We start from the raw sequence: 14,386 nt of genomic DNA, 5'->3' as shown, positions 1-14,386 counted from the left end.
AGGGACACCCCAGAGGCTCCTGCCCTGCCCCATCCACCTGGCTCACAGGCCTGACGGCTGGACCCCGAGCTGCACAGCCCAGCCGGGAGGGAGGGTCCCTGGCTGGCGCCGGGCGAGGCGGCCGTCCCGGCGGGGGGCCCCTGGGGTGGTGAGGTAATGCTGCATCCTGCCTGATGCCGTGCTCCCAAGAGCTTGTCACCTCTGCACTCCCGGGGGCTGCCAAGCGGCCGGGCAGGGGGAGCTACAGATCTGTCCCAGTGTGCGGGGTCTAGCGCAGAGGACCCTGGAGGCCTTCCCAGGCCCAGGCCCCCCCCATGAGCACCCTCTGCAGGCACTGGGTGGGGGGGCTCCCTTTCCCCCCCGACACTGAGCCCAAGGAGGCCTGTGGGGGGAACCCCAATGCCAGTGCCCGGAGCCACCTCCTCGGCAAGGGGTTTTCTCCCCGGATCAGAAAAGCCCCCTCCTAGTGCCCTGGTGCCCCCAGGCCACAGGCACAGGGGCCCTGGACCTACAGGCCAGCTCTGAGCAGGGACCCTGGGTGACCTGGAAACCATTCTGGAAATCCAGCCCTCCACCGCTGGCCCTGCCGAGGCTAACAGGATGGACACAGGGGCAGGCCCAGGGGATGTTCAGAAGAGCCAGGAGAACCCCAGCCAGGCGTGGCTGCGTGCCCCTCCCCCGCAGAGACGCGCTTCGCTGTGGGCAGGGGGTGGCTGTCGCCCTGGGAAGGCCCCTCACCTGGTGGGATGGGGTGGGCACAGAGAGAAGCCGAAGGCTGGAGGCTGGTCTGGAAACCAGCCTGTCCACATGGCCAATGGGACAGTCCACCACCTGAGGGGAGGGGTCTCGCCCCAGCTCTGGCAGGGCAGCCCAGGCCCTTTCCTCCCTCATCTAGCCTCGCTCAGGCCTGGGGGGGACTAACTACTGCTGATGCCAGGCCCTCCCGACAGGCCCGGGAGGGAAAAGAAGGGTGAAGCAGGGGCTCTTTCCACTTGGGGAGCGTTGTTTCCCTCTCCTGTCGTGGCCCCCTCCCCGGGTCCCGCTGCGTTGACGAGTGGTCTGGAGAGTGAGGAGGTGACGCGAGCACTGCCCTCTTCGACTCCACCGAGGGCTTGGCCGCGGAGCTACCCATGCTGGGGGAGAGTTGGGGGGCCCTGAGCGCCCACAGGTTATCCAGAGAGCCTCGTCCAAGGTACCGGCTCCTGCCCCAGGCTCCCCTTAAGTCTGTGCTAGAAGCTCGCAAGACTTGCGCCACGTGGAGGGGCCGCCAGCAGGAGGGACACTGCCACCCTCCCCCAGTGGCCACCGGGGCTGCCTCCTCGGTGGGGGCGCGGCAGCTCGACTCTGAAAGCCTGACAGCCCCCCGGAATGGAGCCCCTCCCGAGCCTCAGCCCAACGGCAGCCCTTTCCCACTCGGGAGGTCTCTCCCACAGAGGGGACGCGGGGGGCGCCGCGCGGGATCCGGTCCTGGCCCAAGAAGAAAGGCGCTTCGGGGAGGGGGAGGCCCGGGCCCGCCCCGCCCCGCCGGCCGCCGCCGATTGGCCCCGCGCCGCTATATCTGGGGGCCCTCCCGGCGCGAAGCCACCGCCAGTCCCCACCGCTACCCGCACCCGGTCCTCGCGTCTGTCCGCCCGGCTCGCAGTGCCCGCCTTCGCCGCCGCCGCGCCCCGCGCTCCGTTCCGCCCCGGCCGCGTCCAGCTGGAATGCAGAGATCGCCGCCCGGCTACGGCGCACAGGACGACCCGCCCGCCCGCCGCGACTGTGCATGGGCCCCGGGCCCCGGGGCCGCCGCTGAGCCGCGCGGCCTCGCCGCCGCCCCCGCCCCGGGCACCGCCGCCGCGCCCGCCTCTCCGCGCAGCCCGCCGCGCAGCCCGCCGCGCAGCCCCGAGCCGGGGCGCTATGGCCTCAGCCCCGCCGGCCGCGGGGAGCGCCAGGCGCCCGACGAGTCGCGCATCCGGCGGCCCATGAACGCCTTTATGGTGTGGGCGAAGGACGAGCGCAAGCGGCTGGCGCAGCAGAACCCCGACCTGCACAACGCGGTGCTGAGCAAGATGCTCGGTGAGCACGAGGCTGCGGGGGGAGGAGGGCGCGGGGCGCGGGGCGCGCGCGCTGGGGGACCCTGGACGGAGGCCCTCCTTTCCTCCCCGGCGGGGCACAGAGAAGGGGCGAGGTTGGGAGCGGGGTGGAGCTAGTGCCCTCCGCTGGCGGTGCGCCCAGGGCGCGTGCCGTGTAAGGTCGCTCCGCCGTCTGAGCACCCGACGGCCGCCCACTGACCCGCGCCCGCGCCCCGCAGGCAAGGCGTGGAAGGAGCTGAGCGCGGCGGAGAAGCGGCCCTTCGTGGAGGAGGCCGAGCGGCTGCGCGTGCAGCACCTGCGCGACCACCCCAACTACAAGTACCGGCCGCGCCGCAAGAAACAGGCGCGCAAGGCCCGCCGGCTGGAGCCCGGCCTCCTGCTCCCGGGCCTGGCCGCGCCACCGCCGCCCGAGCCCTTTGTCCCGGCGCCCGGCCCTGCCCGCGCCTTCCGCGAGCTGCCCCCGCTGGGCGCCGAGTTCGACGGCCTGGGGCTGCCCACGCCCGAGCGCTCGCCGCTGGACGGCCTGGAGCCGGGCGAGGCCGCCTTCTTCCCGCCGCCGCGGGCGCCTGAGGACTGCGCGCTGCGCGCTTTCCGCGGGCCCTACGCGCCCGCCGAGCTGCCCCGGGACCCGGGCGGCTGCTACGGGGCGCCCCTGGCTGAGGCGCTCAGGACCGCGCCGCCCGCCGCGCCGCTGGCCGGCCTCTACTACGGCGCCCTGGGCGCGCCAGGCCCGGGGTCGTACCCCGGCCCGCTGTCGCCGCCTCCGGAGGCCCCGCCGCTCGAGGGCACGGAGCCCCTGGGGCCCGGCGCCGACCTGTGGGCCGACGTGGACCTCACCGAGTTCGACCAGTATCTCAACTGCAGCCGGACTCGGCCTGACAGCGCGGGGCTCCCGTACCCCGTGGCGCTGGCCAAGCTGGGGCCCCGCGTCATGTCGTGTCCGGAGGAGAGCAGCCTGATCTCGGCGCTGTCTGACGCCAGCAGCGCCGTCTACTACAGCGCGTGCATCTCCGGCTAGGCCGCCCTGTGCAGGCCTGCCCCTCAGCTCCCTGCGCTTCCCCGCTCTGTCTCTGCTCTAGCCTCTTCGCGGGTTTTGGGGGTGCCTGTAAAGCTCCCGTAGGAACACCATGCCCTGCCTTGCGCCCGTTCCGCCCCCGGGGGCCCCTTTTCTGAGCTATGTTGGCCGCTGCCCTGTAGGGGTCCCTGCACGGGTCCAGCCGGCCCTGGGGTTTCCCAAGAGGCCCAGGCCTTTGGTCCGCCCTGCCAGGTTCCCTGGGTTGAAGCATCTAATCCTTTCCCTTCAGTGCACTTTCTAGAAGCAGACTGGTTTTTTACTTTGCCTTTTTTATACACATAGTACCATATATTTAATTTTTAATTAAACTTTTTAACTTTTCTTCCGCGGGGTTTACCTGACAGAAGCGTCAATGTAGCAGAGCTTGTTAAACGCGAGGAATAACGGGCTTGCTTTTTAAAGGAGCAGCTGGAGGCTGGGGCTCCCTGGGGCTCGGCCAGCCCAGGTGGCAGTAAAGTGCCTGGGCCCTTCCTCTCCACAGTGAGTCTGTGGCGGTGGGGGCGGCAGCGTTTCCTCAAACAGGGCCCAGGATGTGCCCTCCAGCCCCCCAGCCCGCCACCTCCCACCCCTCTACCTCACTAAACCTACCGGGGTGGTCAGCCTGCCTCGGCCTTGGGACTCCCGCCAAGCCCAGAGGCCAGCGGGCGCTGCCCACATGCCCGCCTGGGCCCTGCCCTCCCGCCTCAGCATCCGCGGCAGAGAAGGGGCTCCCTGCGGAGGGCCCCGGGGGGCTGGGGGACAGAAGCCAAAGGTTGAAGGGTCCATGGCCAGGGCAGGGGCCTTCAGCCTCCCATCCCAAGCCCCCCAACTATGGGGCGCTCACCCTTCCCACGCCGCTCCTTGGTTGCCGCACCTGCCAGCCAGAGCTCCCAGCTGCTTTCCCGGGGCTCCCCCGAGGCTCCTGTGCGCAGGGAGCGCTGCCGGCAGTCACCTCCACTGAGTGTCCTTCCAGCCCAGGCACCCGGTGGAGCGACTCCTCTACACACACTCAAGCCTCCTGAGGCCTGGGAGGCCCACCAGAGAGGACGGTCACAACCTGCCCCAGTCCCCACAGCAGGTATCGGGATGGGGACAACTGGTCCTTGACCAGGCCTGGGACGCCCTTGGGACTCAGTCATGCTGATGCGACATCCCTAAGGCAGCAGGGTGTCAGGGAGACCGTGTGTGAGGATCCCGGCGGCTGCATGCGTGCAGCAGGTGTGCGTTACTGCGAGCGTGTGCGGGAGGCTGCGATGGCACAAGCTGTGTGTCTGGCCCGTGGGTGTGTATGTGTTGGACATGGCTCTGTGGGCCTGGAGGGGGTGGGTGAGGGCGGCAGGGGACGTGGGGCTGGTTATTGGGGCCCCTCCAGTCGAGGAGAAGACCCCAGGGAGAGCTGGCAACTGGACCCTGCTGTCCCCACGCCATGGGCAGTCAGGCCGGAGACACACAAAAAAGGACAAAGGCAGAAAGGAAGGAGCAGTTGAGGTGGGCAGGAGACGAGCTCAAGGTGGACGTATCTCCCCAGCTAGACGCAGACAGCACAGAAATAAACGGAGACGCTGCATGCAGCCTTCACGCCTGGAAAGCGTGCCAGCGTGCCCAGCGCACAGCAGGAAGACATGCACCGCGGCTAGGGGCTGCCAGCTCCTCGTGGGGCCTGGAGGTGTCCCAGGCACCCACACTGGCCTCTCCTGGGGTTGTGCATTGGGAGAAGCACACACGAGTGTGCAAACCACACCCCCACCTCACCACCTTCTTCGGGGATAAGCCTCCACGGGGCTGTGGGTGGGGACCCCGGCCAGTTTCAGGCTCGTCCCATGGCAGGGTGAGGATCAGCCTTTTCTGCTGCTTAAGCGCATGGAAAAGAGCTGCCCAAGCGCCTCCCAGAGCTGCCCGGAGGAACACCCAGAGACCCGGTCTGCCCCTCGAAGGCCCTGCAGGCCCCCAGGGCCTGTGCTGGGGGAGGGCAGAGCAGGGTGCTCCCTGGGGCCCCCTCCCCAGGTGCAGGGGCTGGAACAGAAGGGGGGGACACGATCGGGGTCCCACCGAAGGCGGCTGGTCCCAACGGCAGGTGGGCTGGGGCTCCTCGAAGGACCCGCTGCCCAGCGTCCCTGAGGAGCACCCCTTGGGGAGCCCCTCTCTGCCCCAGGCCAGACCGATACCCTGCCTGGCTCCAACCCTCCCACGGGCTCCTACCTCCTCTCCCACCTGGCCCTCCTCCAACGGTCTGAGAATGGAAGTGCCCCCCCAGCTCCTGCTGAGTCAGGCCAGCCAGGAACCGACCCGGCAGCTCCTCCGGCACTGGCCGAGGCTCCCCCAACACCCGGACCCAGCCTGTCCCAGAGGGGCCTGCCTGTTCTCTGGGCCTCTCCAGCCCCCAGTCAGGCAGCACAGGGGAGGTGGGCAGGGAGAGGGGGCTGAGAGCAGGCGCAGCGCACCCCTCTCCCCAGCAACATCGGGCTGGGGACAGGGGCCCAAGGAGGAACGCCCGGGCGGGCAAGGCGGCACAAGGCCTGGGGGAGGACGTCACGCGGCAGAGAGCGTCCCTCTCCCTCCAGCCTCCCCCTCAACTGAACAAGAATTTAGAAAATCCAACCACTTAGTTTCCATTTCACAAAATCTGCATAACTGTTTTAAGTGTACAATTCAATGATTTTTAGAATATTTGCAAAGTTGTTTAACTATCACCACAAGCTAATTTTAGGGCTTCAGCACTTGCCACTTCTCCCCAGCCTCCCGCACTGGTGGAGGGAACCCCTGTTCTGCTTTGTCTCTGTGGACTTGCCGTGCTGGACTGTTCGTATCATTGGAACTGTGCACTGCGTGCTCTCCCGTAACTGGCTTTTCACTTAGCATGGCGCGGCCAGGGGTCTCCCGTGATGTCACGTGGACCGAACATCATCTCTTTGCAGCCGAGCAGTATTGCGTGGCACAGCTGGACCACATTTGTCCACACGCCTATTTGCCGATGGGCACTTGGGCTGTCCCCAATACCTCTGGCTATCGCCATCAGGGCTGCCGTGGACATTCGTGGAGAAATTTCCGCATGGCCGTGTGTTTTCATGAAAATCCACGTCATCTTGCTTTTCTAAAGACCAAATCTGAGCAAGCTCATGTTAGAGCAGCTCCCGCCAAAAGACGAGTCCAGAGGGTTTGACGTCCATTCCCAAATAGTACCCCCCCCCCACACCAAGGCTCTTTAGGGCCTGACTAGACCCCTGACCCTTGACCTGCCACACCCTCCCTCCAGGCAGCAGGGAGGGCCCAAGGGGTAGACTCCAGTCCAGAAATGGGGGGTCTCAGTCGAGTGGGGGAAGGCAAAGTTCTGGGCCAGGACCGTGCTGGGGGTGGGAGTGCCAGGTTTCCTTCCCATTGTGTTCCCAGCTTCCGCCCACCCCAGCGGCCTCCGCACCCACAATGGGGCCCCCAGGGGAGCCCCGCCCACGCATGCCCCGGGACCAGATCCCCAGTTGCCTGGCTCCTCCACCCCTGCAGGGCCCCACGACGCCGCCCCTCTCCCAGGCCCCGTCCTGCCTCCCACGACCCCGCCAGGTCTCACACGCCCTGCCCGAGGCTCCCACGCCCCTGGCCGCCCCCACGAGAAAACAGGAAGGGGCGCGCGGCGGCGGCGGCGCTGGGAGGCGGCGCAGGAAGCACAGGAAGTGCAGGAAGCGGCCGGCGGGCGCGGCGCTTATCTCGGCGCACAGCCCCGTGCCGGGAGCCCCAGCCAGACGCCGGCAGCCGGCTGGGCAGGGGGCGCCAGCCGGGCAGGGGGCGTCAAGGGCGGCGGGTGGCCTGCCAACCTGGCTTCGAGCCTGAGCTGACCCCTGAACCCGGCAGTCCCCTGGACTCCCCACTAGGCCCCTCGGCCCGCAGGCCACCGCTGTCACAGCTGGGCGGTGGGGGTGGGACACAAGGCCAGGGGTTTCCTCCAGCCAGGCTGTGCCCCCAGATGTAAGCACAGGCCCCAAGGTGCAGCCGGGAGGTGCCTGGGCTGTGTCCCGCCTCCCCCACACAGGCATTGTGCCCCTGCTTCACCCTCCGAGGTCCTGACCTCCCCGTTTCCCCCAAACAAGGACACCCCGCACACCAGGTGCAGCCTCCTGTCCAGTTCTTCGGTTTAATAGGGGGGTGGGGGGTGCAGTAGTTTGTTTCCGTGTTTATTTACAAGCCTCCATCTCTTCCTGGGGAGGGGGCAGGATGGGGGCTGTCCCTGGTCCCCCCGCCAGGGACCGGAGGGCCATGGCAGAGACAATGGGCCCAGCACCTGCAAGCCCTCCCTGAGCATTTGCTTCCTGGGATGGGGGCTTGTTTGTTTCCGAGTCAAGCACAGCTGGAGAGGCGGCCTCTGCGCACCTGCGCAGCGTGGAGGTCCCACGCACACGCAAAGCCCCGCACCAGGCATCCTGCAGGGCCAGGTGCAGGTGCTTCCTGAGCCACCTGCAGCCCAGCGTGGCTCCGTGTGACTGTGGCTGCGTGCCCACCCCTGCATGGCCCTGGAGAGCAGAGCTGTGGGCCCTGGGCACCGGCCCCCACCTCACTCAGGGGCCAGCACGGTGGGTACCAGGAACGCCGATCGTTCCCTCCCCTTCCCCTGGCTCAGCTTGGGCACAGCTCAGCTCAAATCCAGGGTTGGGGTGGTGGCTGGTACAGACTGGGGGTGAGTGGAAGGGCTGCTGCAGCCTGTGAGGGGACCCCCAGGGCTGGGCAAAGGCTGAGGCTGCAGCCCTTGTGGGGGTGGGCAGGGAAGGGGCATGGTCCCAACCCCTGCAGCCTGCTTGCGGCCTGAAGCTGCAGGGGTGGGGGTGTGGAGCGGGGGGCACGCTGCACAGTCGGGATTCCCTTTTGGTCTCACGCACCCGTGTTCCAGATGTTCTTTCAAAGTCTCCCAGTCTGGAGAGGCCCTTCCGGCTGGCCTGGCCCCCTCCCTGCGTGCCTGGAGGCTCTGGCCCTGGGCTGCAGGGAGCTTTGCAGCCTTGGCCAGCGCCCTGACCCGCCACTCCAGGCCTAGGTCTCTCGAGGCTGCAGCCCCCACTGCCCTGGTGTGGATGGCCTGCTGTGGACCCCAACCCTGGCCACGTGGACCTCTGAAACAGCACTTGATGGAGACCCAGACCTCAGCCCACCGCCTCGGGCCTTAGCAGAGAGGGTGCCGCCACGTGGGAGAGGGCCACCCACGGGGTCAGGCCCCTGCCGCTCTAGCGCTTGTGGCGTCTCTGCAACTCTGCCCACCTCCAGGTCAGTTCTGGGCAGCCCAAGCCGGCCAGCGTTGCTGGGCAGCTTGTGTGCTGGCCACTGCAGTGGAAATGACGGCCAACCCGTCCACGTCCTCAGGGAGCTGTCGGGGAGGCCGGCAGGAAGCAGATTCATGACTACATCCAGAGCTGCCCCGGAGCCACTAGGAGCTGTGGTGGGGAGCCTGGCGGGGGTCTTGCAGCCCCGAGCCTCTCTGAGCCTCCTCGGCACCTGGTCTGTTTGGGGTGCTTCACCCTGCTCCAGCAAGCTTTGTCCTAGGGGTGGCAGAAGCCACAGGTGACAGAAGTGAAGCCACATGCTCTCGAGGGGCTGAGCCTGGGGGGATTCTGTCCTGTTAACAACTGGTGTTTGGCCACAGCGCGCTGGAGGAAAGATGGTTTCTGCAGGTAAGAGGGAGGGGTCTGGGCTCTGCAGCCCATCCCCACAGCCGTGAGCTGGCCCAGGCCCCTCATCAGTCGGCTTGGACAGAGCGGGCTCCGAGGCTGCCTTGGAGGGTGGACAGTAGGCGCGGAGTGGGGCGGAGGTGAAACCAGGAGCAGGGCAGCTCTGCTGCATCCCCAGGTGTGCCATTTGCCAAGGTGCTCCAAGGCACGCTTTCCAGGGGGGTTCTGAGAGCAGGAAGCGGGGGGAAGGAAGCGGGGAAGAAAGAGGTGGGAGGTCGGGCAAGGTCAGGAAACCTAAACCTGAGCACACACTGTATGCACATGCTCACAGACTCCACTGTTTCACACACACCTGCGTGCACGGGCTCAGACACCGCGTACACATCCCTGCGTGCACGGGCTCAGACACCGCGTACACATCCCTGCGTGCACGGGCTCAGACACCGCGTACACATCCCTGCGTGCACGGGCTCAGACACCGCGTACACATCCCTGCGTGCACGGGCTCAGACACCGCGTACACATCCCTCCGTGCACCGGCTCAGACACCGCGTACACATCCCTCCGTGCACGGGCTCAGACACCGCGTACACATCCCTGCGTGCACGGGCTCAGACACCGCGTACACATCCCTGCGTGCACGGGCTCAGACACCGCGTACACATCCCTGCGTGCACACACTCAGAAAACACCACCGTACACAAAACACTTCGTGCACACACTCAGGACGACACCAGGGCACCAGCTGACAGCCCTGTGCACGTGCTCACAGACCCCACGGCACACAGCTGCGTGTGTGTGCTCACAAACTCACACCTACACTCCCCCGGGTAATCTGGCAGAGCCCCCAGGAGGAGCAGTGGGGGTGGGATGCGGGGGCGTCTCTCCCACACAACAAACGGGACGCAGGGGTTGTGGGTGCCTGGAAGGTGGAGGCCCTGCTGGTCCTCCTGCTCCCCAGGAGGCTGGGGTGGCCCGAGCCTTCCTCACATGGACGGGGCTCCCTGTTGCCCCACACCCCTGCCACCCCCAGGACTACAGGGTCTGCTCGCTCTGACCAAGAAGAGGTGGCAGTGGGTGACAGGCCAGCGGGCTGGGGTCTGTGCGGCCGGGCCCCTGAAGACCTTGTCTGCGGCAGGCCCAAGAGCAGGAAGCCAGGTGCCCCGGGACAGGGGAGGACGCCAGGGCCTTCGCGCCGGGGAAGGCGGCACTGGTGCCCAGGCCACGAGCCCCCTGCCTGCTCCAGCCCCCAGATCAGCCGACCCCCACCACCAGCTGCCCAAAGCTCACACACAACCCAACGGGCCTTTTCCTTGCTACAAACGAAGCCAAAGGGCTGGGCCCTGACCCTGACCCTGACCCCGGCTCGAGAGCCCAGGACGCAGGTGCCCTCTGCCCGTGGTTCCTGGTGCCCAGAAACGAGGCACACCTGCGCCGCTGCCCACACTCGTGTCCACAGGTGAGCTGGGCCCCACCCACACCTCCATCAGGATTTACTAAGATGAGACACCTGAGCCCCCGCCTCCCCCACCACACACTCCTGGCAGCCTGGCACCCTGCCGCACACCACTGCCACCCCAAGCAGCCGGAGGAGGTCTCCTCGGCCTGAGTCCCAGCTCCGCCTGCGCTCATCTGCCCATGGGTCCATCCCCGCTGGCACGCCCCTCCCCTCGTGGCCACGCCAGCCCGCAACCCGTGCCACGAGGCTGCTCTCGGCGTGGTGTGTGGAACAGCGCTGGGGCCGCCCGGGTGTGTGGCAGGTCCTGGTGACCCGGCCACTCACTGGAGCCCAGGAGGCAGCTTGGACCCTTCCGACTTGTGGGATTTGGGGCAAGCTCCTAACCTCCCTGTGCCTCAGCTTCCTCGCCCATTAAATCCTTGTCCAGGCTGCATGTGCTGGCCAGAGCCAGCCTGCTGTGGTGACTGATAAGCTGACTCTCCCCTGGAAGGCCGTGCTTTGTGCAGCTTGCTCACCTCTGCTCAGCCAGGGCACCTGGGAGGCAAGGCCTGCTTTGGGGATCTCTGGGGTCCCTTCATAGGTGGGGGCAGGCTGATGAGCCTGGAGTCCACTGCCCGGCAGCTCTGTGGGCCTCTACTTGCCCTTCTCTTCTCCTAGGGGGCCAGGGATGGGGCAGGACTCAGCCCACCTGGGATGTGGGGCAGGAAAAAGGGGCCACCTGAGCCCCAAGGCTGGTTCCCAGCAGGGGCTTGATGAGAGCCTCGAGGGGGCTAGGGCCCACCTCTGGAGCCGGCACAGACCCCTCCTCCCCTGGCCGCAGGAAATGACCTGGCCGCATTTGCAGCCAGGTCCTCGGCTAGCTTCCCTTCAGGCCCGTTTCCTTTATCCGGTTGTTTTGCTCCGAATTCACCCAAGCTCGGCCTTCCCCTCCCCCCATTTCCACCCTTCCCCGCCCCTCCCCCTTCACCCCCCCCAGAGTGGAGCCCTGTGGGTAGGCGAGATTCTAGGGCCCCACACACACCCCTGCCCTCCCACGTGATGAGAAGCGGAAGCCGGGCCAGCGTCCCGCGCCTGCCCCCTGCTGCCTTGTCCAGGAGCACCGGCTCAGCCCGGGCGCGCTCCAGCTGTGGGAAGGTGTCCCCCCACATTCCAGCCGGGCCACACCCCCTGCCACCCGGCCCAAGCCCCGCTCCCCACCGCGGGCGCAGACCCCGCGGTCCCAGGCCTGCAGTTGGCGGGCGAGGGAAGAGCGCCAGCACAGCGCAGCGTCAGCTTCGTTTATTGAGGCTTCGTGGCCGGAAGGGGGGGTGAGCACCTTCTGGGGTGCCGTAGGTGTCCTGGGCCCTCCGGGAGGCCCGCGGCGGGGAGGCACCGAGGTCAGCAGCAGGTGGCTGCCACTGTCACCAGATGAGGCTCACTCCTGGCCCCACTTGCTCTCCTGGGCCTCCTGCGGGGGGCGGGGGGTACGGCGCGTTAGGACGCCCCTGAGGCCGCGGCACGCAGCGAGAAGAGCTTCTCCCAGCAGGTGGCGACGGCATCCAGGGCGCGCAGCAGAAGCCGCCTCCGACCACGGCGGCGCCCGGCAGGGCGAGAGTCCGGACGCTGTGGGATCCGCTGTCGGGGGACAGGCGGTCAGCGGCTGCTGCGGCTCGCCCCCACCCCACCGCCCCACCCCCAGCAGCCGGGCGTGGCAGCAGGGTTTGGGGGCACCTGGGCCGGGTCCCTGAGCATGCACGGGAGCACACCTGGCGCTGCGCCTTGCAGTGACGCCGCATCACGGCCTCAGTGCGCACCGCCACGGTCCACGCCGCCTTCTCCAGGTCCCCGCGGCGGCCCCCGGACAGCGCCCTGCGCAGGGTGCGACCCAGGGACGCGATGGACCGGAGGATACTGTGCTCCTGGGGAGGAGGAGAGAAGCCCGGTGTTGAGGGGGGTGGTGGGTGGCGCAGCCCTGGGGGGTGGGCACCTCCTCCCTACCTTCTGGGAGCGACAGGAGGCCCCGCCCCATGCGGGCCGCCGGGGAGCCCCGGCTCGGGTCGGGTTTGGCTGGATGAAATGGACGTGCTTGGAGCTTGTCCCGGTCTGCTGGGCCCCCGGCACGCCCCGCTGCACGGCGGCCTGCAGGTCCTCGAAGATGACCGCCCGGTAGTGGCGCAGCACCTCGGCGACGCTGCACACACGGGCACCGGCCTGGCCCCTTGCGGCCCCCAGCAACGCCAGCAGGAGCGCCCCAATCACGGGCGTGGGGGGCACCTGGAGGGGACATGGGGTCAGGACGGGCACCGGGCTGGCTAGAAGGGGAAGGGGACACCCCTCGCGGCCTCTCCTAACGTCTCGGCGCACGTGAGCTGCCGGGTGTCAGCTGGTCGTCGGCCCTGGAGTCCACAGGAAAAATCCCTGCTGTTCCAGGGAAGGGACACAAGACCCACAGCCGAGGGGGCTCAGCAGGGGACAGAGCCGACTCGGGGCTGAGGGGCCCCCGGTAGTGCCCGTCTGCAACCCCCACACCAACACCTATGTGGACACAACACCCACCCAGGCTGGGTGCTTCGCTCACCAAGCCCCGCCCCTCGCACCTGGCCTGGGAGGGCAGCCTGCACTGGCTCAGCTCCCCGTTCAGTACAAGGCTCTGTCACAACCCACCCAGGTGGGGCTCCCCTGAACCCCAACTGGGACTGGGGCTCAGAGACCCAGGCTGCACCCACAGGAAGGGGAAAGAATGGGGAAAGCCCCAAAAGTAGGGGGGGGCAGGGGAAAGAGGAGTTCCCCCGCATCATGCCCCCCACCTGCCTATGGGAGACCCCTCCCCCAGGAAAAGAGCAGGCTGGCTTACAGGTGAGGCCACCACCCGACGCCTACACTGCAAGGTCCACACGCCGCACCCCTCCCCCACCCTGGAGTGGGACCCAGCACCTACTTGGGCTGGAAAACTAATCGTGTGAATCGGGTGAAACCGACAAGACTCGCAGCCGCTTCCCAGCCCTGGCGCACAGCCTGGCCAGCGGCACCGCCAGCCTCCAGGCTCGGGGTCCCCAGGAGAGGCCGGCCAGAGGCACCAGCAGCACCAGCCAGAAGAGGAGACACAACTAGCCACGGCCCTTCTCGAAAAACATGGACACTCTGCTTGGGTCACAGCCAGCACGGCGCAGCACCAAGAAGCCCCAGCTGCCCGTCCCGCCTGCTGCAGGTCAGGGAGTGCGGCAGGCTGGCCCACGGGGCGGCAGCTGCCCAGCAGTGAGCTGGTGCCCATGGGGTGCCTCCCAGGAAGGGGCACTCGGGGCTTGGTCTCAGCCCAGCACGTAAGGACAAGCTGAGCCCGCGTCCCACAGGCCGGCAAAGACCCACCCCACCCTGGTGCTGCCAGAAAGGCCGGGCCAGAGGACCCTGGCCAGGCTGCGGCGCTGCCGGGACCCGACCGGCAGTTTCCCCGTGGGCAAAGGGGAACAGGCTGGGTACGCGGCCTGTGAATAACCCTGCCTCGGCGCGCCCCCTCCCCGGCGGTGAGGACCTGCTCACCATGGGCCTCTGGGGTCGGAGTTCTCCCTCACTCCCTCCAGCTGGCTGCGCACATGGCCCCCGGATCGGCCGGAGCGCGGCTCGGTGCTCCTGCCCAGGCCTGGCTGGGACAATGGGGTTCCCTGGACAGGAGCAGAGCAGGCGGGCCAGCTTTTGAAGTTGGCTCCTCACAGCAAAGGAGGGAGGGGAGCGGGAAGGAGGGCGGGAGGGGAGCCGGGAGGAGGGGAGGAGGGCCTTGTGACTCCCCGCCTGTCCCCTCCCTCCATCCAATCGTCTACTCTACTCCAGCACCTGGGCCGTGGGGTGCTGCAGCTGCCCGGGGCCCTCTCCTCCCATCCCTGGGGACCCAGGGCCTCCTGTGGGTCTTGGACTAAGCGGTTGGCCCAGGGAGACCCTACTCTGTCCAGGCGGCCCAGTGGGCGGAGACAGTTCCAAAGTGTGGAGGCCGTACCGGGTGGCAGCCTGCTCGAGGTCCTGACAGTCGTGCCCCTCCCAGGAGAGACCAGGCGGCGGGGCCTGACCTGCAGGCCACCCTCATCGCCACTGCCAGCCCTGCCACCCGGCCGGCCCTGGCAGGCCCTGCCCCAGCAGCTCCTGGGCGGGCAGGCATGGGCCCCCCACATCTGCCCTCTAGCGCTGG

General features: G+C 67.9%; 2 protein-coding genes across 2 annotated transcripts; one reads left to right on the top strand and one right to left on the bottom strand.

The window, feature by feature from the left end:
* The first annotated feature begins 1,599 nt into the window (after positions 1–1,599).
* SOX18 (SRY-box transcription factor 18) lies at positions 1,600–3,471 on the top strand. Its single transcript, XM_058287345.1, has 2 exons — positions 1,600–2,058; positions 2,294–3,471. The coding sequence occupies exons 1-2, from the start codon at positions 1,704–1,706 to the stop codon at positions 3,091–3,093; spliced, it is 1,155 nt and encodes a 384-aa protein (XP_058143328.1). The 5' UTR covers positions 1,600–1,703; the 3' UTR covers positions 3,094–3,471.
* Positions 3,472–11,539: 8,068 nt separating this feature from the next.
* Positions 11,540–12,588, bottom strand: C24H20orf204 (chromosome 24 C20orf204 homolog; the record flags this gene model as incomplete). The annotated part of the gene is made up of 3 exons (XM_023590654.2): positions 11,540–11,844; positions 11,976–12,128; positions 12,208–12,588. Coding segments are annotated over 3 exons (675 nt in total), but the record flags the coding sequence as incomplete, so codon positions are not given.
* Between the last annotated feature and the right edge of the window lie 1,798 nt (positions 12,589–14,386).

Source organism: Dasypus novemcinctus, chromosome 24 (assembly GCF_030445035.2).
Source record: "Dasypus novemcinctus isolate mDasNov1 chromosome 24, mDasNov1.1.hap2, whole genome shotgun sequence".
Taxonomy (NCBI): Eukaryota; Metazoa; Chordata; class Mammalia; order Cingulata; family Dasypodidae; genus Dasypus; species Dasypus novemcinctus.
Note: the sequence above shows the minus strand (reverse complement) of the source record. Positions and strands in the feature narration are given on the sequence as shown.

Bases quoted from the DNA above. Each gene is read 5' to 3' on its own strand.
- SOX18 (XM_058287345.1), top strand. From the start codon at position 1,704: ATGCAGAGATCGCCGCCCGGCTACGGCGCACAGGACGACCCGCCCGCC. The intron at 2,059-2,293 runs GTGAGCACGAGG...CGCGCCCCGCAG, and splicing joins GGTGCTGAGCAAGATGCTCG to GCAAGGCGTGGAAGGAGCTG.